Raw genomic sequence first — 25,663 nt, forward strand, 5'->3', positions numbered from 1 at the left:
CGTGCCTTTTGGCTCCAGTGACCATCCTTTGTGCTACATTTAGAGTGGTTCTCATGGGGGCTAAGTGGGACTTCGCTGTGCCTGTGAGGGTAGCGTTCCCGTAGTCTAGTCTGTATAGAACAAAGGCTTGTGCTGCGGTTTTGAGGTCATTCGTAGAAATGAAAGGCATGATTTTATTAAGGAGTTTAAGGTTGTAGAAGGCAGCACTCGCTGCATTCTTTAAATGATAGCTCATGTTCAGGCTTGGGTCGAGTGTGATCCCCAGCGATTTAGCAGAGCCAGCCATGGATAGGTTGCAGTTCAGAGAGTTGTTAAGTTTTAGCCACCCTTGGACCTTTGGGGTCTGTCCGTTGTTTGAAAGAAGTTCCGTCTTCTCTCGGTTGAGTTTCAAGTAGTTGTGTGATGGCCAGTTTCATATTTTTGTTAGTGTATCATTCAGTTGGTGTATGTCATCTAGAGAGGATATTTCTAGGTAAAGCTCGATGTCGTCCACTTAGAGGTGGAAGGGGATTTTTTAATTTTTTATTATGATCGTGAGGGGTTCCATGTAGATATTGAAGAGTGTAGGTAAAAGAACTGAACCCTTGGAACATCTCTGGTTATAGCAGAGATATCTGAAGTTGCATTATGTGTTTGTATTTGTTTAGAGTGGTTGTGAAGAAATGATGTGAATCATTACAGAACCAGACCGTTTCCTCCAATCCGCTGTTTGAGGGTGTTTAGAAGAAGCTTATGGTTGACCGTGTCGAAAGCCGCTGATGGATCTAGGAAATGAAAATTACAAAATCCTAGGGCAACTCAGATATAATCAAAAATGCGTCAGTGGTTCATGCATAAACATAAATGGACGATGACATAATTTTATATACAAAAGTTAATTTTATTAAAGTGGTACAATGAATATGAATAATAAAAACCATCCACAGGCATACTTCAATCGTATCAACATTCACTCTAACAACATTTTATACAAAAGAGACAGAAAATACATAGGCATAACCAATAACACAGTCCACAAAAGAGTGTCTACTGATGATCTATTCTTTCTATATAACATTTGATATCGTCATGAATGGCTAGTAGCCTAGTAGTTTTTTAAACCTCATTCAGAGTCCGATAAATATTAATTTATTTAGACTACAATCGGTGGCTGGAACCCAGATGGTATCTACGCACGTTTCGGCACGGCAGTGCCTTCCTCAGGAAAAGCCACATGTAATTGTCTCGCAGTACCTGTGGATAAAAAGACAAGCATGTAGTCCCTCCGAAAATTAGAACATTCGTAACACGAGTTGATGTGCTTCGCCTCTGTGAACTGATAGGTGTGAAAATAGCCCATAGCAATAGTTGCGAAAAAAAGTCCAAAGGAATTGGGAAGTTTGAATCAGAATCCGCTTTTAGGCCAAAGAATTGGTGTGTGTCGTTCAGCACACAAAACGCAAAATGCCTTACAACGTGATCCGAGAAGACCCAACGGAGATTGAATTCCAAGTGTTTCATCTACAGGCAGACTCAGTCAGTGTTTACAAAGAGAATGTTCAATAATTTAGTACCCAAGTGGGCAAACGTCGCTTGAACCCGGTTATGGAGGCTAGAAGGACTCCTATGGCACACTATTTATGTGAATCTATCTGTAGAAAGATAAAAAAGTGAACATTATTCTATGCCCATTCTGAGAGTGGGAAGAAATTATAAATACTATGAGCGTAGTAGGATTATCTTACACACCTCTAGGATGGTCGATACACAGATGTGTGGAGTTGGGTTATGCCAAACTATGGCAAAACTCGGTCCCAAGAGACTAGCTCTATAGAAGTGCCTAAATAAATGCAATAGCAGTCAATGAAGATGGAAAAACAAACTAAAAAGAAAGGATAAAGGCTAGGCCTTCAATGCACTGACAGTGGTGTAATGGTCACCAAATAATCAGTATAGGTGCACAGATTGAATGCCGAGGTACGGCCTGCAAATACCTCAACACACTTCTAGTGTGTTCCACGTTCTCGACACTTGATACATGTTGGTGCAGCTGGAATACATCGGGGAGTGTGGAAAGTGGTGTGAGCACGGAACAAAGTGCCAAATATATGCACTGATGGGTAGTACAAGTATAGAGGCCAAAGGAAGGAGGGCGTCAGTTACTTCAGAAAAATGAAACTGAATTCAAGCTCATGAGAGGAAGCGTCATAGTGCATGCTCTAGATAATCATTCTCTGAATGATTAATGACTACTTACAAATGATGTGATTATAATGAGAATAGGAGCAAAATTTTACAGGGATACTCGGCGCACTCGCGATGTGGTGTGTTTGTTTCTTGTAAATTCGGAAACTATCTGTGACAACAAGAAGATAATGGATAGATAAAGTTATACTCTAATAAGGTGACCTTTAGACACTTAAGGGAGCAAAGAGTTGGCAACTAGGAGAATGACCTGCATCCATAAATTTGTGGATGTCATCCGTTATATTTAGTATAGCAATTTCTGTGCTACAACCCTTTCTAAATTTGGATTGGTGTGAGTCCAGGAGATTGTTGGTGTCGATGTGCTGGTTGAGTTGGAGTAGGATACATTTCTCAAGAATTGTAGCCAGGAAGGGAAAGTTGGAGATGGGCCTTAAGTTGTAGAAGTCATCCGGGTCTTACTCTGTTTTTTTTTTTAACAGAGGAGTGGCTTTTCCTAATTTTAGGCAGTCTGGCATAACCCCAGTAGTTAGGGAGCTGTTTGTTATCATGCACAGATATGCCCTGTGATGTCTAAGTCGATTCTTGGACATTGCAAGTGAACATGGGAAACAATCGTAAGTATATGTACTTGACACTTGTGATTACGAGCTCCCCAGCTACATGATGACTTCACTGAAACCAAAGGTGTTTGGTATGAAACACCTCGTATTAATAAACCCAAACTGATTCCAGCGATGGATTTATTAATACATGCACCTAGAGGGTACATTAGAGGTTCTCCCTTAACCCTACCAGTCCTCTAGTGTGCTGGCTGACTGGTAGAGTCCATCCTACCAACACAGATGTGCTTCAACCCCCAGGAGGTGAGATCCCAGCTCTCAGAAGCGAGGAACAATGACTGCTCTGGCAGGAGGTGTTCATACATCCTCCAAGAGGATGGTTAGTAAATCAGCATATCAAAGCCGGAGGCTTCAATGCCTCTGCTGCCATTGATACGCAACCCAGCTTCCCTTAGACCTGGGAGATGCCATCCACTGCCCTGAGGCCCATTTGGCAGCAGGACAGGCGGGAAATTAGTTTCGCGAGGAGGCGTGGAGCACACTCCGGTCAGACACACCCCTAAGGTGAGTTGCCTGATGTGCCCCACTCTAGGACAATTAGGAGCATAGCCAATGTTGTCATGTTTTGGGGATTAGACAACATGCACTGCGGCCTAATCTAGAAGATTGCAGTGCACAGAACTAAATTCTGCAAAAAATGGGCTTTTCAAGCCACTTCAAGTAGATGCGCTGTTCATTGGGTAACCATTTAAGGTCCGTGTGAGCTTCTAGAAAGGTATCGTACTTGTTCAAATGCCATGCTACTCTTACTGTGAAAATCTGTTTTCTCAGAAGCACTGCCAGAACAAAAACAGGTTATCGAAGTCCATGGCGACTCCTCTATTAAGACAGACGAGCGTCGCTCCTCTGAGCAGAACAAAAAAATAATGATAATTGCTCATTGTTTTTTTGATAAACAATTTTATTGGTTTTCATGTACATAAACAACCGCACAACATTTCTTGCACAAAAACATAAATTACTGACATAATTCTCAGTAGACTTGCCTCGTGTTGAATTACTAGTTATCATCAAACCCAGCCGTAAGATTTGAAACCACCCTGTGTATATTACATTACCTGCCCCAGCCATTTACCCCCTATTCAGCCATGCTTGGCAGGACAGCCTCTTGCCTCGTAGACCTGTTTTTCTTGCGCAGCTCACCAGTCCACGCCTCTGCGCAATTTAACTATGATGGGGGGCATGGTCTTTCCACGCAGTCGGAAAGTCTTGCTTGGCTACCATAGTAGCCGTCTCTAGATAGATCTTATCCATCTGGGAATCGTCTAAGCCATCAATGACTCCCAGGACTAGGACTAGGGGACTGAGCGGACCTCCAAGCCTAATAACGTGCTCAGCTCTGATGCCAATGTCGACCAGTATGGGGTGAGGATGGTTCAGGAACAGACCATTTGGTAGAAGTCTGTGGTGTAGTTGGACAGGGGTGAGGTGGGTGCAGTGGAGTTAGTACAGTTGGACCAATTGGAGCTTGGCAGAGATAGTGATTACTCGGGGGGCCATCAGGGTGTCCCTCTAATCCTCCTCGTTGAGAGGGCCCAGCCATGATACCCAGCAGCATCTGGGGGGTCTAGGGAGGTTGAAGAATTGTTAACCAGTGAACTATAAATCTTAGACACTCCTCCTCTCCCGTTTCCTATTCAGGATTTGGGCTTCAAGGGGACTGAATTCTGGGAATGTAGTGCCTGCAGGCCCGTAGGGGGTGAGCACGTGACGAAGTTGAAGGTATTTATAGCATTGGGTAGAGTGTAGTGAATATGTAATTTTCAGGTCATGGAAGGAGCATAGGTGATCTCCTTTTCACTCATCCCCAAGATGCGTGATCTGATCAGGTCCCACCTGCGAAAGCCCTCCAGCCCTCCAGCGCTCTCACCTTGCCAAGCCAGGTGCCATGCCACAGGGGTGTCTGCAGTGTAAGTTTAGTTTCCCATTGTGTGTGCCGCAACTCTGAACTCCAGGCGATCAAGACCGCCCGAGTTACTGCGGAAAGTGTGCGGGGCATCGAAGCTCCGTAGAGCATCGCCTGAATCCGGGAGAATCCAAGGCTCTCCAGTTCCACCCGGTAGGCCGAGTCAGACCAACCTCCAGTGAATCAATCGTTTATCACTAGGAAGCGAGTAGCTAAGTAATGTAAGAAAAGGTTGGTCATCCCCATGCCTCCGTCATAAGGGGCCTTTTGACATTGGATAAGGGCCATGCGTGGTCTCGAGTTACCCCAGAGAAATGTTGTGACTATGCTGTCTAATTCCCAGAACCACCCGCGAGGGAGGTGGAGTGTGAGGTTTTGAGTTACATAAAGGAACTGGGGGAGAACCATCATCTTAAATAAGGGCATCCTCCCCTTGGGAGTGAGTGAAAGGGTCTGCCACCTGCGAAGTTCCTCTTTTGTTTTCTTGATTAAGGGGCTACCATTGAGTGTCCAGGTGAGTTACGGGAGCAGCGCAACCCAGATGCCTAGGTATTTGAAAGAAAGGCGTCTTATGGGGATGGTCGTCTGCCAATCTATGCGCTCTCTCGACGTGTGTAGAAGCACCAGAGTTGGGTTCAGGCGCAGGTCGCTTCCAAGGAGCAAAGGAGTTGGAGGCATCTTGTGCCTGAGCGAGCCGGGTCTGCGAGGATGAGCAGAACGTCATCCGCATACAGTGCGATGCGGTCTTCATGCGCACCCCGCCAGTGCCACCCCTGAATCTGTGTGTCTGCGCAGATAAGGTGAGCTAGTGGTTCTATTTATAACATGTGCACCAGGTTTTGGAAGTGCTCACCCATGCCTGCCTCCTTTAGCACCTTCTCTAGATATCGACATTCAACTGTGTCGAAAGCTATTTCGGTGGCGATCAGTAAAAGAGCTACATAAGGGGTAAGGAGATGGCGGTCGCCCAGTGCTAAGCATAGGCGCTGTAAGCAGTGCCTTGTGCTGTGGAGCAGCATGAAGCCGCATTGGTACGGGTGGATAAGGCTACTGAGGACTGATTTAAGGCGTGTGGCAAGTATTGTTGCATAGATTTTGACTTCAGTGTTGGAGGGCGATCGGGCGGTAGTCTGAACAAGAGGCTGATGGAGGCTGTGTTTTGATTATGACCACAACAATTGACATGTCAGTTTCTGTTGGGAGTCACCCTTCTCCACCACCACCTCATACAATGCGTGGAGGTAACAGGGTGTCTCAAAATGCTGCATAATAATCCACTGGGAACCCGTCTGGGCAGGGTGTCTTCCCAGATGCGACCGGGGAAATAGCCTCCCCTATTTCTTCTTTTATGATAGGCTGGTCTAGGTGAGCAATCTGTGACTCTGTCAGTCGAGGAAGTAGGGTAGAGTCCAGTAGAGGAGGCGTGGGGACCAACACCCCAGGCCGATCTGTGGAGTAAAGCAGGGAATAGTATTTAGCAAAGACTTGAGCGATTGCAGCAGGGGTATGATGGGCATGCCCATGGTGGTCAAGGATCTCCGGAACTATCTGGCTCACCAGAGGCAGCGAGGCCAACCAGTGGAGTATCTTAACATTTTTATCTCCGCAGCCATAGACGCGGACCATGGAGGACCTCCATATTAGTTTTGCCGTTTCGAGCTGTAGGTGTTTTATTTCTTCCCTTATCAGCTCAAGTTGTCGGCACCCACTCCCCTAATCTGCGGCGGCTATGTTCTGCTCCATGCGACTCGCCGGCCCTCCTGCGCCAAGTGCTTACTTTTGAGATATCCCTTGGCGAAACCTCGGATTGTGGCCTTGCCGACCTTCCACTGCATGCCCTACGAAGGGACTGTGTCTTGATTAGTTAGAAAGTATGGCTCGAGTTCTTCCCCGATTGTCAGTTGGAAATTCTTGTCTTGGAGAAACCAGGTGTTCATCGTCCAAACAGGGGCCTCCCACCTGGAGAAGGAGGGGAAGTGATCCGATATGCCACAGGGAAGAATGCAGTTATCAGTTACCGCGCAACAATCCGGGGCTGGCATGAACAGCAAATCAATGCAAGCTTGAGTATGGTGTGCTGCTGAGGTGTGGGTGTTCTGGATTTCTCTGGGATTCCATGTCCTCCAGACATCGCGCATGCCTAATTTTGCTGACCATTCTGTCAAACGCTTGGCATGCTGTGTCCTGTGTGATGATGGTGTTCCGGTAGCATCTTTAGCTGGCTGCGAGACTGCGTTAAAGGACCCCCCCAATCACTGTCAGGCCTGGGGGAAGAGAGGAGACAATGTCTGTAGTTGCGCACAGGGTGGGTGCGAGGGTTACTGAAGGCACGTTGATAGCGGGACCCACTAGGGTCCCCGCAAGGCCTGCAAAGCAGCCCTGCGATTCTCTGGTGCATGGGCAGAGGGGAAGGGATGGGTACGGTGTAGGAGATTTGCCACCCCCTGGGTGCTCCGCCCAAACCCCAGACTCTGTCAAACCTGAAGGGGGCAGTGGTATCTCATTAGAAGGGCCTCTTGGAGCAAGAGGACGTCAGGGGCAAACTTCTAGGAATACTTCAGTACTGCTTTACGCTTCACTTTATCAAGGAGCCTTTTAGTAGGATGCAGTCTTGTCAAGTGTGCGGGGTTCCGGGTTCCGGCTGCATACTTGCTCTAGTAGGCCAGGGTGCCTGAAGTCTAGAGCTATGTGGAGGCCTTGACTCCTGCCCTGAGAGCGGTATTCATGTGTGTCTGGAGTGGAAAGTTGCGTGTTGCAACTTGGAAACAATCCTAAAACAGAACTAGGGACAACAGTCCCACCCCTCCTCCGAGCAACCCCCCCCCCTATACTTCTGGTGGGGAAACATCTGTCGCCCTAACAACATCATTACAAAACAAGACTAAACTGCAAAGCTTAGTGTGAGAGTAGCGTGGTGGACCCCTCCATATGGCAGGATGCGTTCATCTCCAGAGCAGTGTTTCTAACAGTACCAATCCACTAGATTTTGGGGCTGCATGAGAGGTCAGTGTCTTCAGATCTCACTGTTGGAGATGCAGGGGGTGTCGTTCCAGTCCCAACATTTGCCCCAACCAGAACTCCTGAGGCACAGGTGAGCCATGTGATCTCTGCGGTATGCCAGAGGGCGAAGCAGGACCCACCCTACAGGCGGCATGTCCTCAGCGAGAGTGGTTGCTCTGCCAGCTTGATCCTCCGTGCACAGCCTTTGCTAAGCCTAATAGAAGTGCAGAGGGGGGAGCGGTCGCTTGTGGATGATGCCGGCATTCCTCAGTCGCCCAGGTACATGCCACCTCGGGTGTTTCAAAGAATTGTGTCTTATTTTAGAAGATCACCTTGAGGCGAACTGGGAAGAGGAGTCGATACTGGAGGTTGAGGGCTCGTAATTTCTGCTTCACAGCTTGGTATGATCTCCTCTGTGCTTGGACCTCCCTGGTATAATCTGGGAAAATCATCACTTTGCTGCCATGACCGAAAAGATTGGGCTGGGCACGGGCTTCTTGTAAGATGGCATCTCGGTCTTTAAAGTTGAGTATCCTGGCTATGATCAACCTGTGCGGGGCTCTTGTCGGCGGCCTGGGCGTGAGCGCCCAGTGGGCTTGTTTCACAGCGAACCATGCTAAAAGTGCATCTGCCGGCATCGAGGATTTGATCCAATCCTCAACAAGTGGCCACCTGCACCGGCTCCGTCCCTTCGGGGATACCCACCAGACGAAGATTGTTACGACGGGAGCAGTTTTTGGCATCCTCCGCACGCCTGTGGAGGTCAGTCGTTTGTGTCATGAGTATTATGACCTGTTCCTTCAAGTGCTGGACGCAGTCTTCGACTGTGGATAGGCGGGATTCTGCTTGTGCGATGCTGGCAGTGGCATTGGGGAGATCTTGCCATATGAGGGCCATATCTACACGCACCTCTCCTATCTTGGTTTTAACGGATTCTTGCGATGGTTTTATGGCATGAAGGATCGCAGCAGTGTAGTTTTCAGGGAAGTGGGTTTTACCTAACGCCACGTCATTGCTGCCCATCCCATTTGTGGTGTATTGCTCCATGCAGGTTTGAAATGGGGGTGGCTTCACCCCTTTGTTCTTCCCCATATTGGGAAGGTCTTATCGGAGGTACCATGGGGTTGCAGAACCCAATCAAAGTCAGCGGATTCAGGCACCAAGAGCCTGTGCTGATGTTCAGTGAGTGTCTCTGCTATGTAGGCACTTTTCTTACAGATGACTAAGGATTGTAAGTCTCTTAAGGTGGGCCCAGGTCTTACACCCAAGGGATGAGGATCGGAGGGCGTTACCTCCTGGGGCTAGAGGTGTCCAGCAGTTAGTTTCATCTGCGTTTCCCGGTACTTGGTGAATGGCCACAGTTGGCCACCAGATCACGGCCCAGATCCTGTTCCAACTTGACTGGGTGGAGAGTGGGTTAGATGGAGTTTCTTCAGATCCCCCACACCATGTCAGGGGCATCGGGTCCATTTAGCCAGTCCATGGAGGCAGTCAGGATGTCCTTATGAGCCAGAGGGGCCCCCCCAGGGGGCGCAGGTCACGGCATGTTCTGACAAAGTCCCCGGGGATCCCAAATTCCACTCTGCCTCCTACGGGGCTCTGATCCAGTGCTCCAAGGTCTGGGTCACCAGTCTCTCGTGTGGAGGGCCCTCTCTCTGAGCAGTTTGCTAGTATCCCAGTCGTGCAGGTAAAAGAGAGAGGCACCCTGGGGTATGGATCACTGCGGGCCCCCGGTTTCACATGTCTGAACGTCTCAGAACCAGCAGGCCTCCCCTCGGGCCCAGCACATCAGAATTTTGCCCTCATCACTAGCACTGCTCTCCTCTCCATCCCTCCCCACGTCCTGCTGAGCTGCAGGCCGAAAGAGTCACTGACAGTTCTCTGGAGAGGGATGGGGAGAGAGAGTGGAAAAGGCCCCAGACTTACCACTGGAGCCGGTGTATGTGACAGTTCAATGGGCCTCAGTCGCATCGCTCGATCCAGCACTACCCGCTGGGCCCAACAGGCTTCAAGGCCTCCCTCGCAAGCCGAGTGGCGCACAGTCGGGGCAATTCTTTAGTGTCTACAGTGGACACCGCCACTCAGTCCCGGATCCGGTCTAACCTTGGCTGTTCCGGACCACCTCAGGAGCTGCAGTGCCACTAACCTCCTGTGCTCAGGAAGATCTGCAACGTCACTGGAACGGGGGAGACAATCTGGGCGCATAGCACATCAGGAGACCCGCCTCCCTACAACCAGGGAGGCGGATGCTCCAACAGGTCTCACGCAGCCGAGGCATTCCTAGGATGGCTCTACCGGGCCCAGTCTCTGCTTCTCAATCAGCGCAGGCTGCCCACTGAGCCCCAGGGGTGGCTGCCGCCCCCTCCTCCACAGGTCCAGCCGGACTGTGGGCCGACACTGCATATCACCGTGATGGCAGGTGGGAGGGAGACCGGATCCTCAGGTATGGTAGTGCTGGCTGCCTTTTACCGCTTGGCTGGCATCACCGCTGGTGCGGTCCCGGTCCTTGAGGCCTCGCCCGACAGACGCATCAGGGTGGTTACATCTCCTTCGACCCATCAGTGTCTGATGGGGTACCCGGGGGAGCACTCCCGCATGCACAGAGGCCGCACTCACAGGGACACGCGGGTCAGCTGCTCTTTCACCTTTTATTCTGCTGCGGTCCCCAGCAGCCCCGACTACGCCGGTCCCAGGACCATGGCATCCAGGGAGGAATTGCCAGAGCCCCGACTCAGGACTTTTTTGCAGGGCCATCCGCGATCCACAACTCTGCCGTCAGCTCAGCGCCATTTTGTTCTAATGTGTGTGCTTCGTATGGGCCGGTTTCGAAAGATGTCTTTCCGGAATCAGCTTCTCGGTCAACTAAGGCGCGGATGACGGAGGGGTCTGGAGCACTCCTATAGTGCGACCGCCATCTTGACTCTTGAAGCCGGAAAGGGCAAAATAACTCCTTGTTATTATTTTATTTTGGTCCTTGTTCAGCTGGGTAGGAGCGGGTGGGGCTGCTCTGTTCACAGGGCAGGAGTGGTTTGCGCAATCTAAGTGCGCAAGACACTGTGGTTGGATGTCTCGGACCGGCTAAAACATCATGCAAACTTTGCATGTTCTGCACCTGGTTGCATTACAGCCTGTGTACAGAACATGCCAAGCCTCCCAATCCCTGGCTGAGCGCCGAACCAAGGCGATCAGACCAATCACAACGCGGGTAACCAGGTCGGCGGAGTTGGTGATCCAGGTGTTGAAGTTCTGGACTGCTTGTTCCAGGTTGGTTGCTGGGAGGTGTTGAGGGCGTCTGTCCATTGGGTCTGTATAACTTTGCTCCAACTGCGGAGGAAGGTGTGTGCGTGGGCTTGGGGGCACTGTGCGGTGGTCCTGCAAGTGTGAAGTGGATGAGGGAGTGGTCGGTCCAGGTGAGTTCAGTGGCATAGCTGTATTTTACTGTGTTGCTGGATGTGAAGATAGGGTCCAGTGTGTGTCCTACTCTGTGTATGGGTTCTGTAATCAGCTTGGTGAGGCTGATGTTGTCCATTCATTACAGGAGGTTGGCGGAATTAGTGTCTGTGGGGTCTTCCAGGTTGAAGTTGAGGTCTTTGAGGAAGATGTAGTGCTTGGACTCGATGGCGAATGGGGCGATGCACTCTGTGATGATGTCGTAGAGGCTGGTGCATGGTCCTGGGTGTCTGTAGGTGAGGGTGCCTTTGATGGTTATCTTGTTGTCGATGTGGAGTTATAAATTGAAGTGTTCCATGATCGTTGTGGTGTTGTCTTCGGTGGTGGTGCTCACGTAGTTAAGATAGATCCAGTATTTGTTGTAAGACTGGAGACACATCATATTGGGAGGATATGCAGTGGATTGCACTGGATCACATGCACTTGAATTCCTTGAAGATATTGGACACGTACTGACTGCTAAAATGAGTATACCTTGCATTCATGCTAATCCATTAAACATATCCAGTATTTGATGATATTTTGGTAACCTATGGAGCTGCACATGGGCTGAGCGACATCTTGGGGAGGTGGTCGGGCATGGCCAGGGTAGGAATTTTACCTAGATAGAAAGAAGATACACATGAACTGAGTCTAGTGTGTGGCCTGGAACCTGTTGAATTGGGGCAGCAGAAACACCCATCAGTGATGGTGGGAAAAAATTGAGGGCCGCATTTATGGGTTTTTTGCCATAGGGCAGTGCAGCAAGCCTTACTGCTGTGCTGTGCTGCCCTACGGCAAAGGAAAAGGGCTGGAAAGCCCTGTATCTATTATATACGGTGCATCCCTGTCCTTTTCCCCAGCACAGGCGCACAATGGGCTGCCGTGCGCCAATACAGGCACCTTTACACCATGGTGCAAGGGTGCCTGCTTTGCAGGGATGATTTTTGTGCAGGAAGGCAAACATTTCTGCACAAAAACAATCACAAGAGGCTTTTTCCTCTTTCTGTGTGTGCTGCAGAATGCAGCACACATAGAAAGTGGAAAAACAAGAAGAAGTAAAGAGACTTCTCCTCGTTATGCCTCCCGTACCCCTCCCCCTGCGTACGTTTTTGGTGCTGCCTCAGACTTACGATTTCTCGTAGATCTGGGGCAGTGTCAAAACGCCACGGATGTTGCTGGGACCGCCCCTAGCAACACCCATGGAGCGCCCCTTTCACACGGTTTTCTGCGTGAAAGGGGCAAATTTTATATGGTCATGAAAAGCCATGTAATATGGCTTTATGTGGCCTTATAAATATGCCAGTGGTACATTGCACCACCAGAACGTCAAAAGAATTGCGTCCCGGCAGCGCAAAAGTGCCGGTTGGGCCTCAAAAATGAGGCCCTGAATCTTTGTTTTTGAAAGCAGAGGGAACAGATTTCGTAAGATTGAAGTGGGTGAACAACATATGAGCAGGGAAAGCTGAAGTGCTAACCCTGTGTAGTCCGTAAAAGCATAGGGTTGTGGGGACTTTCGTGCCCAAAAAATGCAAAGACTTATGTAACTTTTGATTACTTTCCACAGACTTCTTTCGGGTGAGTCCCGGGCATACAGTGATTTGAGATATTTCCTTTAAATAAATCGGATGCACTGTTTTCTCAACTGTACATCCATATGTTGCAGTATCTGCTCCATCCATCTGCCTCCTTGAATGAGCTTGAAGTTTGAATTGCATTATTTTAGTTACTGATTACTTGTTTCTCATCAAACACTGAATCTGTGTGTGCCATGTCCTAAAACTAAGCCCTGCACAGTCCGCACTGCGTTACTTGTGGAAATGGATCCTAACCCTACAAACTGAGATGTCTACTAAGGTCATCTTTTCAGACCAGACTCTTACTGAGCAAAGTTTAGAAATGTTTTGGAGGTGGAACACTCCCCACACAAGGCCACCGTATGGAACTCCCTTTTCCTGACCTTCTGTTGTGAGGCTGTCTTTGGCAAGTACTTCGAAGTACTACAAAACCTACCTTTTCTAACAAGTGAGGCGATTTGGAATCTGCTTGACGTGCTCAAGACTCGAGACTGTTCTTGACTCTGTATACTACATTACTGTTGACCTACATTAAACCATAGAGAAGCATGATGAAATGGGCAGGCAGCTCTTTCTCCGCAAAACAGATTTTAAATAGAAAAAGGTCTTTATGCATTGCAGTGCATAGCCAAATTTACAGTTTTGGCTAGCACTATACCCTCAATGTCTGACTTATGAATTGCGTAACTATGTGGCTTATTGTCATTGAAAGGTTTCGAGCCTGTTCATTTCATTTAACAAACTTGTCCATTCCACGAATTTTAGTCATTTTTAGGTCTCGCTTTGGCAGTGCATGCAATGCATGCACTGTGTCAGCGAGACCTAAAGTAATCTGTATGTTGGGATAAATTGAATGTAATCTGTCTTTCCGCTTGCTATTGGCTTAGTTGTGGGAGTGTTGTTGTTATCTCCCTTTCTGTTGGCTGTTGGTCATTTACTAACTTCCTTGTAGTCCCGATACAGCGGCGCCTAACTACAGTGTTAGTTCGCTCTGCTTGCACTTCTTTTAATTGAAGTGCAGTGTGCCATCTGTTTTGCACACTGTAGCCTGCCTTTGTAATTGGAGACTCCCTTCCCCTTCCAATCAGTCACAGGGCTCCAGCCGCCTCACAGCAGAGCCAGGCCTCAGAGCAGGGGCCAGTGCTGTCTGTTCAGCGCAATCGGGATGTCCATGATGGTGACACTGACAAACGTTGAGTGGGCTGCATATCAGTGCAGGCAGAGGAGCCCACAGCAAGGGGACATGAATATGTTAGCAAGAGGAGTGGAGTGGAGCGCAGAGCAAGATTCCAGCTAGATGAATCAACGAGAAAAAGGTGAAGAGAGACACCCTCTACTTCACTGAAAGTGGCACATGAGCCAAAAGGAGAGGAGGCACAGCGGGGCAAGACAGCAAGGCACAACGTTCAGGGTCGGAGGGCGAGGGCCTGACCTCGGATGTGCACAGGGAAAAGCGCTGCGATGTGATTTATAGCACCCTGAGGGTCGATCAAAGCTATCCACAATGTGTGCGCTGATGCGGATGCCAGTTTAATAGGCGGCTGTCGGCGTGTTGACATGGGTGGTTCGGTTGCTGGCCTGTTGCGGCTTCTGTACCATGGGGGGCAGGAATTCTCTCCGTTTGCAGACTCCTACGGCTGTCCCAGAAAGGCCGTAATCGGTTACAACAGTTGAATTCCATGATGGAGAGCTTCATTTAATGCGAATCAATGCTACCTTTGAAAACCAGTGTCTTACCAGACACCTTTGCGTTGTGTAGTTAGCAGCGTTTAGCCACAAAGAAACAAACCAGAAGCAAGACGCCTAACTGCCTCCAACATGCGAAATTGATGGGTGCCCTTAAGCAGCACTACAGTTGTCATGCTGCTCAAAGGGCCCATCTCCGGGAGCACTTTGCGGCACTTTACGGCACTTCTAATCCAGTTAGAAACGAAGGAGTTATCTTGGTCTCTGTATTATTCTTCACCATTCAGGTTAGCTCTGTAACCAACAATATGGGTTTCCACCACAGTCTATTCAGAGGAGAGGATGTGGGGTAAGCGCCAGAGCTGCCGATTTGGCAACTCGGGAACCAAGTTCGAGTCTCAGCGTCGGCTCAACATCCTGTGATGTAACTGGTGCTCATGTAAAGCACTCCAATACCTCCGGGTCGAGTTATCGCTATATAAAAACTCAAAAACAAAACTCCGTGGGAGTACAGACTTGATAGACTTGCTCTGGTCACTGCTGTGGCCCTTTCACTTATTGACTACCGCAATTGAGTTTATGAGGGTCTCCGATCAAAACATTGTGCAAACTTCTAAGCGCCCAAACCCTTGCTGCCAGGCTCATTTTCGGCTTGAAAGATTCCCATCATATCACCCCCTCCCGCAGTAAATTCGCTCTGTTCGTTGTCCATCAAACATAGGATCAAATTTATAACCCTCTGCTTGGTGCCTAAAGCCTTGTGAGACTTAGCTGCGGGCTACCTCCAATTAATGTATTTATTGTTGCCCAGACCGATTGGCTAGTGTAGCTTAACAGCGCCCTCTTTCACTGCTCCTGTCAAGAAGAATTGGCTTGGGGGCCGGTGTCTCTACCAACAACGCTCTTCCCTCAGGCATGCTCTAGTGGTTCTTCTTAACAATGAATCTAACAGGAGATATTTTAGCAAAGAACTCCAGACCTGTTCCTCCAAATGTTTGCATCTGCTTGCGGTTTAATTGAGAATCGATTCCTTCCTCCCAGTCTCTTCCCCTTGCTCTGCTGCGTCAGGTCATATGAGCGCACTATAAAACGCCAAATAAAATCAATAAAAATACTTTTAAAGAGTGTAGATACTACATTATACATTCTTCCCATTCCCAGATGCTCACTGTTTGTGTGGGACAATCAAGTTAAATTATCAAGTGCTGCAATCACTTGAGGTTGGCACGGCTGTCGTGTAAAGGCCAGTTTCCTTTCCGAGTGCGTTAAATGGAACTGGCTCATGTTTGGCAGAACTGAAGCAATATCTCACTTGTCCTTCACCCTACTTAATCTTCTGCTGAAAGCTGTTTTCCAGCCCATGGGCGTTTTGGTTGTTGCCATTTATTGAAATGGTTTGTGTGTGTTTGCTTTGGTCTGGTTACCTGTTTTGCACAGTTTAGAAGTTAAACGTGCGTTCCCATATTTCCCCAGATTAGATACCCTGTTGGAGCATTCCAACTGTGATGTGATTCCTAACCTGTAGGCCATATTACTTTCTTCAGAATAACTAATCAAATAGAACACACATTTATGCTTTATAAAGTCTATTAATGTTTATAGAGTAGACTATGATTTAATCTGAACTAAACGAACACATCAATTAATCTTTGTGATGCCTCGCTACAAAGTATACATATGTCAAGTATGTCCCAATCCAAACCTTTGCTGGCTTAGTGCATTATCTTTTGTCGGACAGTATGCAAAACTAATAAGAAACAACAAAGTTAAATGAAAAATAAAATTTGATGATGGGCAGTCAATATATACATGGATAAGACTCCAAATGAATGAAAAAACAGCTACTGGTATTCTGTACGGCGGTACAGCATCCAGCTAAGCCCAACATCTCCCTTTATTGACATGTACAAATTAGTGTCCAGTTTCATTATATCCTATTGTTCTTCATTTCACTTTGACTGCATTAGAAAAATGTACTTTGAAAATCGCATGACCTGGAAGAAGCTCCCAGTTAACATCAGACGCTCCCCCACCCTGCACACCTTCAGGAGGAGCTTCGACCTGGCTCTTCGACCCCCCCCCACCCCCACACACACACAGCGCCTTGAGACCCTCACGGGTGAGTAGCGCGCTTTATAAACCCCTGATTTATTGATTGAACTATTCATAAACTAAAATCCTGTGTATTGGTGATTCCTTGGACCCTCGCTTTTAGTAAAATGAGAATCTAATGCCCCTAAAGCTATTGCAAAAAAGTAGTTGTGCAATCACCTTCAACTGTTATCAGAAAAATACATTGTTGCTCGCCTGTAATAAGTAATTATAGCTGAAATGTGATGCCACAGTGGCTGCACCAGAGCCAGTGGACAGTGTGAAAGGTGGGTCATTAACCAGAATTACACCCACAGGTTAAGCAGGTCTTTTTAGGTCTCGCCTAGGCAGCGCTTGTGTGGTCTCTTCTAGATGTGCTGTATTCAGGTATGGACTAGTCCTTTGTACATGTTGGCTTCTGATTTGTTAATAGGCTTGCTAGTCCCTCCTTAGTACCACCTTTTGTACATTTGTAACATCCCACAAGGACTGGCCCTTTTACTTGTGTTGTTACATGTATGTTTTATTTACAGTCTGTGAGCGCTTTTTTCTTTAATGATTTTCTCCTACTGCAGGCACAACACACTTTCATGCAATGTTGTCCGCTTTGCTTGCCACAGGCGGCATGGTGCGCTGATTACCAGAATCTAACAATATTGAAAAAATAGACTTTGTTGAGCCGCAACAAAGAAAAGAAAGGCGCGACTCGCCAAAGTCTATTTTTCAATATTGTAAGCTTTTAGTAAGCCACGCACCACAGGCGGCGTGCTGCGCTACTTTCCAAAATCTTACAATATTGAAAAAATAAACTTTGGCGAGCCGCAACAAAGAAGGGAAAGGAGAGGCTCCCAAAGTAAATTTTTTCAATATTGTTAGCTTTTAGTAAGGTGGCATTCTGCGCAGCTTGCCAAAAGCTTTAAATATTGAAAAAAAAAATAGATTTCAACGAGATGCACCTTTCTTTTCTTCAGCACAGCTCACTGCAGCTGACTCCTCCCCCTCCTCTCCCTTTCGCTCCCACTCTTCGGCTGCAGCTGCCTCCTCCTCCTTCAGCTTCAATCATGGCAGCGCGAAGATTCTTGAGCCGGAATCCAGGTTCTCTGCTGCTCGACATCTGGAGGCCAGCAGCCCGGACAGAAACGGGAAGCAATGCAATAGGTCTTCCATTTGCGAGAGTTTAAGCTATTGTCATTATAAATGACTATGCTTTTTATTTATCTGTTTTGAAAATCAACATAAATAAAATGCATTGTCATTTTACACTGCCTATAGCTTGAGACACACGCAAATGCGAGACCTATTGCATTGCAAATGCTTGTTTCTTTTAACCTCGGTTTACCCTTTTGGATGAAAGTATCAGACTACAGTGGTGTAGTAGAGTTAAGGACTGAAAATATAGGGGGATATTCACAAGAATCTATCGCAGAGTTAACTGCATATTATCGCAGCCAAAGTTGCACTAAACTTATCGCCCCAATCACAAGCTAGTGTTAACAGCCCACAGCACCAGTTAACCCGCGATAGCAGCTGCAAAAAACATTGCCACAGATGACCCCCGCAACTATCGCTAATGAGATGCAGAGTAGGCGTTCCCGTGCCAAAAGCCGTGATAACACCGCTCCACAGCATTCACAACGAACAGCCAGAACTGCGATAAAAACACAAAACAGGCGATAAGGCGCGTTAGCAGCAGGACAATAACACCTGCTCTGACCTGGTGCAAAGTCAGATCACAGCCTGCACCACAAAAGGGAGCCCAGCCCAGACCCACACCTGAAGAACAACAGATGCGCCCGGGCAACTGAACATGCAGCCCGAAGTGGCGAAAGGTCACCAACACCCGCCGCCACCGCGCCCAGGACCCCCCCTATCCGGCACTCCCCCGACCAAAGACCTGCCACATCAGCTACACCTAATCATGTACAAAATAATCCGCTTGATGTCACACAATCACAACTGGTGACATGCATGTGTCGTCATAAAAATGGGCATCACACATTCACTTTTGAAGCAACAAATGAAACTTTATTAAAATCAACACTGAAATGAAATGAAGACACATGGCGGCTCCTCTCGGGACAATCCGTAGGTCACAGCCTGCAAGACAAAAATCATGATGAGAAAGTGTGTCCTGCGCACATCAAAGGACAGAGAGAGAGCGAAGGAGAGAGAGAGAGGAAGAGAGGGAGGGAGAGAGAGAGAGAGAGAGAGAGAGAGAGAGAGATGAGAAGAGAGTGGTAGAGAGAGATGAGAAGAGAGTGGTAGAGAGAGATGAGAAGAGAGGGGTAGAGAGAGATGAGAAGAGAGGGGTAGAGAGAGATGAGAAGAGAGGGGTAGAGAGAGATGAGAAGAGGGGGGGAGAGACATGAGAAGAGCGGGGGAGAGAGAGATGAGAAGAGCGGGGGAGAGAGAGATGAGAAGAGAGGGGAAGAGAGAGATGAGAAGAGAGGGGGAGAGAGATGAGAAGAGAGGGGGAGAGAGATGAGAAGAGAGGGGGAGAGAGAGATGAGAAGAGAGGGGAGAGAGGAGAAGAGAGGGGGAGAGAGAGAAGAGAGAGAGAAGAGAGGGGGTAGAGAGAGAGAAGAAAGGAGGAGAGAGAGGGGGAGAGAGAAGAAGAGAGGAGGAGAGAGAGGAGAAGAGAGGCGGAGAGAGAGGAGAAGAGAGGGGGAGAGAGAGGAGAAGAGAGGAGGAGAGAGAGAAGAAGAGAGGGGGAGGAGAAGATAGGGGGAGAGAGAGAAAAAGAGGGGGGAGAGAGAGAAGAGGGGGGAGAGAGGAGAGGGAGAAGGAGAGGGGGGGGAGAGAGAGAGAGAAAGTGCCGCCCCTGCGCACCCAGGTCACACTGCTCACCTGCTGCCACCGGTGTGTTTCCAACCACTTGCCGGTATGTATAGCAGTACACCAGGTCACACATCTGAGACAGAGCCGTCATCTGAAACAGAGTCCAGATACATGATTGGCACAGTACAAACATAGCACAAGACAACATTGCCTGCCCGCCAATGCACACCCAAGCAGAGACACCCCATCCCCTCCCGCTGCCCATCGGAACATGCCCGCCCATGCACACCCAGGCCTTACTGCTCACCTTCCGCCACCAGCGTGTAGACACGAGGTCTCACCACGTGCCGCTGCAAGCCACCAGCCCTGTCCCGCAGACATGGCACCCTCCACACCAGGCCACCTGGTCTCACGTTTGGTGCTGGGTCTTGATTACTCCATGGCATAGGACATACCAGTGCACCCGGCATAATCGCAGGCTGCACACCCGCTCAGCCCAATGGGTGCCACTAACTCTGGGATCCCGGAAGCGGCGCCTCGTGGCGGTAGGCCCACGTTGCCCGCTGGCTCTGGCCTACACTGTGGTCCAGCAGGGCACACAAAACCTGAGCTGTCCGGACCGCCAGGACGGAGCATCATCGCAGGCTGCACACCCGCTCAGCAGCTTAAAGTGCCACTAACTCAGTGCACCCAAAGTCACCGTCCTGTGGTGCCTGTGCCGGCTGCAATGCTCCGGGTGCCACTAACCCTGTGCAACTCCAGTCAGCGCCACATGGTGGTAGGCCCGTGACGGCCGCAAGGCCTGGGGTGCCACTAACCCTGTGCGCAACAACTCATGGGCCCTTTTTTGATTATGAACCGTGGAGCATCCGTTATCCAGTCACCACCGGCAGAGGGGGATGTGACTTCGTCGGCCCCTTATGTTGGCAGAGTCACATGGCCTGTGACCCCTGTGCCTGATGGGTGTGGTGTGCGTGCAATCCTGCCCTCATGGAGTGGCTGTGACATGCTGACAACTAGATCAGTGACCTGCACACCACCAGCGAGTACGTAAGCGGAGTGGACTGGCCTTCCGTACGCCGAACCAGCGCAGGGCTTGCAACAATGACTCGTGGGCTCTGGGCGTGGTTCAGTCCATGTCCGGACATGGAAGTGACTGATGCGTGTGTCCCTGTTGTAGTGTTCACGGGACACGGTGCACAATATGCAATGTAGCACCCTCTGACTGGCATCCCACAGAATGACCATCATTGACGCATGAGAAATCACTGTTCCTACATTCAGCCACACATTCATACATGAATGATGAAAGACATGACACAGCAGTGCATCACTGGATGTTTATTGCCCATCCAGTGCAGTTCTGCAGCTGGAGCGGTACAGGGTAATGCCGAGCACACTACACAATATGGGCCCGTGGAGGACCAGCCAGAGACCATCCGGGGATGACAAGTACTGCGGAAGAGGAAGGGTACAGTCCGCAGTCTGGTCGCCGTGTCATTGGTCATCATACAGGATATGGCAGTCCATGTCGCTGTCCAAGGTGAATGCATCGGAGTGTATTGGGGGGTCACGGGAAGGTCGTGAGTCTATGTGCGGCACCAAGCAAAAACAGGCCAGGTGGCGGAAATGAATGCTAGTGCCTCCTGATCACAAACCTATCCATGTCTTCATCCCCAGATGTGTGCTCTGCCCCACCTGTGGGTGTTGCAGTACCGGCTGAGGCACTGTGTGCTACTGACACATCAGGTGCCGGAGTGGATACATCTGCCGCACTGTGAGGCAATGGCACACCAGGGGGCGGAGATGTGGATGGTGTGGGGGCAGCAGCATTCATCTGCGCCACGCCTTGTGGCAGCAATGCCATGATGATGATCTGCAGGGCATGGTAGATCCCAGCTACATTTCGCTGATGTGCAGCGGTGGCTGCCATCCTTTCTGCCTCCATCCGCACCATATCCTCCATGAGCCTCCGCATGTGTGCCAGCTCACGGCTGGTATCGCTGGTGCCCCTCTGAGCAGACAGGTGTTCTTCTCTCCGCGTCAGGACTCCAGCGATGTCAATCAGGGCTCGTTGGAGACCATGGAGCGGGCCTAGACACCCATGGATGGCGTCCAGTTTGGTGGCCATGAGGTCAAACCCCACCTGCACCTGTTCTGCCGTCTCCCTCTGGGCCTCCAGCACACAGCGTTGGAAGGCCGTGTGTTGTTCCTGGGGGTCTTGGGAGTCTGCTGGGGCCGTGAGTGCCTCCTGCTGGGTGGTTTGGGTGGTGGGTGGGTCTCCTCGATGCAGCTGGTCAGCCCTGATCCTGGAGGTGAGTCGCGGATGATGTCAGTGATGTCTAAGAGGGCTTGTGCGTCGATGCTGGGGTTGTCGTCCTCGTCATCAGTGAAGAGTGGCTGGGACTGCTCTGCAGAGGTGTTGACGGTGGCCCTGCAATGTGAAGGGGAGATGGTGTATTGCAATATGTCCACATGTATGTAGCCACATGGTACATGTTGACATTCAGACAGCATGGCATTGTACATTGTGACAGTCTATATATCTGGGCGATGACCCAGAGTCATTGAGGGTGTGCACTGTGCTCTGCTTGATTGTGCATGTGTGCCATCGTGACCATCTCCACCCGTCCCCCCAGTACCTGGTTGTCACTCACCCTGTTGCGGTTGTGTTGTGTCCTGTCGAGCAATGGCCGGTCCCCCGACTCCGGCCACAGTATCCACACTGATGACTGTCGACACCAGCTCCTCCATGTCATCCAGCATGAGCTTTGGCGCTGGACTCCGACCTCCAGTCTACATTGCTGCCTTCTCGTTGGCTGCTAGTTTCTCCTTGGTCTTCCGCTTGATGTCATTCCATCGCCTCTTGACCTCGTCCATTGTCCTCTTGTGCACTCCGACGGCATTCACCTTGTCCACGATGTCCCGCCATATTTCAGTTTTGGTGCCCAATGACACATGGGAGCTGATGAACAGTTGTTGATGGTGTTCCATCACCTCCGTGACTAGGATCCTGTTTGCCTGCGGACTGAACTTCGTCTTCCTCTTCTTCTTGTCCTTGTCCTTCCCTGTCCCCGAGGTCCCGGGCTGGTCGTCCGGGGTGCTTGTGGGGTTGCGCTCGTCCTCTGCGCCTGCTCTGGCTGTCTGCATGGTGCTTGGGTGTTGGTCAGTTTGTGTTTGTGTGTTTTTTCTACTTTTATGGTGAATTTTCCCACCTGCCAGGTGTGTTGCAGGCCTGGCGCTGCTTATTGCTGATTTCCTCATCGTGCTTTGGCCCTTCGCAGGTTTTTTTGTGTTGTGGTTTGTGTTTTTATCTCCATCAAGATTGTTGTATCGCGGACATTGTCCGAGGTTTAGGCAGACTATCGCATGGTACCGCCTTGTTGTGAATTCCACGTAGACACGGGGTTATTTTCCCGATATGGGCTGCGATGTTGAGAGTTGAGTTAAGCTACTCTTGCGGTAGTTATCACACGTTCTTGTGACTATACCCTAGTGTTTCAGTGACCTGGGCAACCTTCCTCGGTAAGGTCTCGGTTGTAATTTTCCAAATTGGTGAGCAGCTGTAACGAAGGCTCTTTCATCCGTCCTCTGGAAATCTTTTATTTTTCAATGTCTTCTGAGATTTAAAAACTATGCCAGTTTAGTGCTTCCACTATCAGTGAAGCATTTTCACTTGTCTTTAAAAAGTATTCTATTACACCCTGATGCAAAGTCAGTGGGGAAAAAGGGTTCCTAGTTCAAGATGACATTGATGGCAGTTCACTGACCCTGGAGGTCCAATTGTATCTAAACGCCTGGCATTAATTTATACCACTTAGATACCTGAAAAACTCGTAGACTAAATGTTTCCATTTCACTGATGTAAACACGAAGAAATACTGAAATGATGAACAATTGATGACTACCAAAATAATGAAAAATGCACATCCATACTATTAACCCAAAGATGTTTAGCTTTTCGTTATTACCCAAAATAAAGTTCCTCAACACTTTTCTTCTGATGTCCTCTTGAATTTCTTCATTCTAGTTTATTTTACTTAATTCCACTTCCATCGTCTCACTTTAAAGTCATCCTCCCTAAAGAGCAGTCCTGGACATGGTAACATATCTGCCATCCTGTAGCCACACAAAGCACTGGTGCCTCTTGACATCATCTCTGGTGGAGCATTTCGGTTTCCTGGGTGCCCTATCGATTTATTATGAACACATTTTACCAAATACACCATACTTAGCAGAAAGACCTTCTATCTCAGGAGATCAATCTAAACAACAAGGATCATCGGCGCCAGACTAGAAATCAAGAAGCGAGAAGCCCCGAATACCAGGATTCTGACGCTAGGTGCTCTTAATGTGCACCGGGTGCCACCATGTCTGGCCTGATAGATTCTGAACTAGACAAAGGGCCTGAAAGCAGCTGAAGGAGCGATTTTTCTCTTGCCCTACAGAACATCAGGAAATATTCTCTGTACATGGTATTGAATTATTCTACACACGGCTGTTTTTCCTTCATTAGGTTAGCGCTTTGTAACTCATTCAGTAATAACTGCAGCTTGGTGAGGAGTATGTGAGTGATGTTCACGAAATGATGGAACAGTGATTGAACATATTTCAAATACTGTATTGGTGTGGTCTCCTGTCTGATCTGCTGCTAAAAATCAACAAAAACCTTTTTGTTTGCCTTTTTTAAAAAACATACGAACCTAATCCCTACAATAGTGTAGGAGTGTGGGATGGGGACAAAAGGTCATATTTAGGGTCCACTGGGGTTTAAAGCAGACGTACCAGGACATTTTACAAGGAGGTGTTGTATGCAGTGTGCATGACAGAGTAGATGAGCGACAGAGCGCTGGGCACCTAGCTCGTTGTATCCCTGCTTGGATGTTCCTGTGATAGGCTAAATGTTGGTGTGAATCTGGCAATTCGAGAGATGCATTTTGTGCCTGAAGATAGCCATAAGTCCTAGAATCTGACATAACCGCCCTATTTTTGGGGGTGTCATGGCTCGACAGATGAGCACAGAGCTGTGCTGAGCCACAGGCTGCTAGGTTCCTCAAGGTGAACCTGTCAGCATGGCACCAGCCCCAGTAGCAGAGTAGAGTGGACGAGAACCCGGAGCCACGCGCATTCAGGAGAGAAGTGTGCAACGAAGTTCAACTTACCATTATGGCTACCACCAGTGGGTGAGAGGATGACAATGGTACTGTAACTGGGGTGAGAGTCCCCATCTCCACATCTAGCATTCAGCGGTGCCTGGTGGAAAGCTCACGGGAAGCTGCCACACTGGATCATAGACCTGGGCTTGCCTCACCATGTACTGTTGCTGCCGACTGCCCCAGGATGAGGAGTGCAGAGACACCCTGGGAATCCGACCGGAAGTGAAACCAGTGCTCCTCTCTGGATGAGAGGAGTCATTGTTGGTCATATGATCCCTCAGAATAGGCGTGTCAGAGGGCGAGCAAGATTAGGTGTGTGTGGGAGAGAACGCTTATTCGCTTTCATGAATGTTTGCCGTCCCGATGGGTATGCCTTGGATGTGTTAGCATACTGTGTTATTCAGTTTGTTTTTCTGTGGCAAGTAAGACAGACCCTGAGGCTCGCCTATGTATTGAATGAGTTCCAGATTAATAAAGACTCTTAGCACGGCATATGGCCTTGGGTGTATTTGCCTTTATTTGATCTCCTCGATAGTTCCTGGTCAAAGAAATGCAGATGAAGGCACTAAATCCCCTTTAAACGCAGGGACAGACTCGGGCCACCCGTCCACTCGGACCCACATATTTCTAGCGTAGAATGCACCCTGTCCTCCTTCGTCGCCCAGGGGCCCCCTCGAGGACTGAACCCGGAGGCTGTGCGTGTTCGGGCACAGATCCAGCTGACCCTTTAACAAGTGGCCGGGGTGGGCGGAGACAAAACGTTTCACAGAAAGGATTCTAGAGGGTTCCTCTAGCTGGCACCTGTGTGCAGTGTGGACAAGGCCAGTGCTTTGTGCCAGGATACTGAGCCCAGTTCTCAGCAGGATTGATGCATGTGGTGGTTGTCAAGCGCGCTTTTGGGCTGGAGACTCTGCTTCTCACAGCTCAATGGAGTTGTTTTCTGCTAAAAGCCGCAGAAATGTTTAACCACCGATTTCTTCTCGTTTCAGAGCACAAGGAAGCCATGGATACCTTTTCCCTTGACCGCATGCTTGCCCATATTTATTATTTTCGTTGTCATGACTACGTGGAGCTGCTGGCACAAGTCCACCTCCTCCCAGACTTCCTGTCGCAGCATTCAAAGGTATGGCTCAATCTGAAAGCGGAAGGTGACCTCGGTTCTGGGGAAGGGAGGGAAGGTGACACTGTTAGTGTTTCTAACATTTGCCTACTGCCCAAACGTCTTCCTTTTTC

At 49.1% G+C, this 25,663-nt stretch overlaps 1 protein-coding gene across 4 annotated transcripts in view; it reads left to right on the forward strand.

Moving 5' to 3' along the window:
* Positions 1-25,663, forward strand: part of RAD51C (RAD51 paralog C) — a 326,172-nt gene that overhangs the window by 116,453 nt on the left and 184,056 nt on the right. For all 4 annotated transcript variants that reach the window (XM_085649371.1, XM_085649372.1, XM_085649374.1 and 1 more), the window contains one exon: positions 25,420-25,553. In XM_085649371.1, the coding sequence (XP_085505497.1) occupies positions 25,420-25,553 (134 nt within the window). The remainder of the gene's footprint in view (positions 1-25,419; positions 25,554-25,663) is intronic.

The sequence above is a fragment of the Triturus cristatus genome, chromosome 3_2, assembly GCF_964204655.1.
Source record: "Triturus cristatus chromosome 3_2, aTriCri1.1, whole genome shotgun sequence".
Taxonomy (NCBI): domain Eukaryota; kingdom Metazoa; phylum Chordata; class Amphibia; order Caudata; family Salamandridae; genus Triturus; species Triturus cristatus.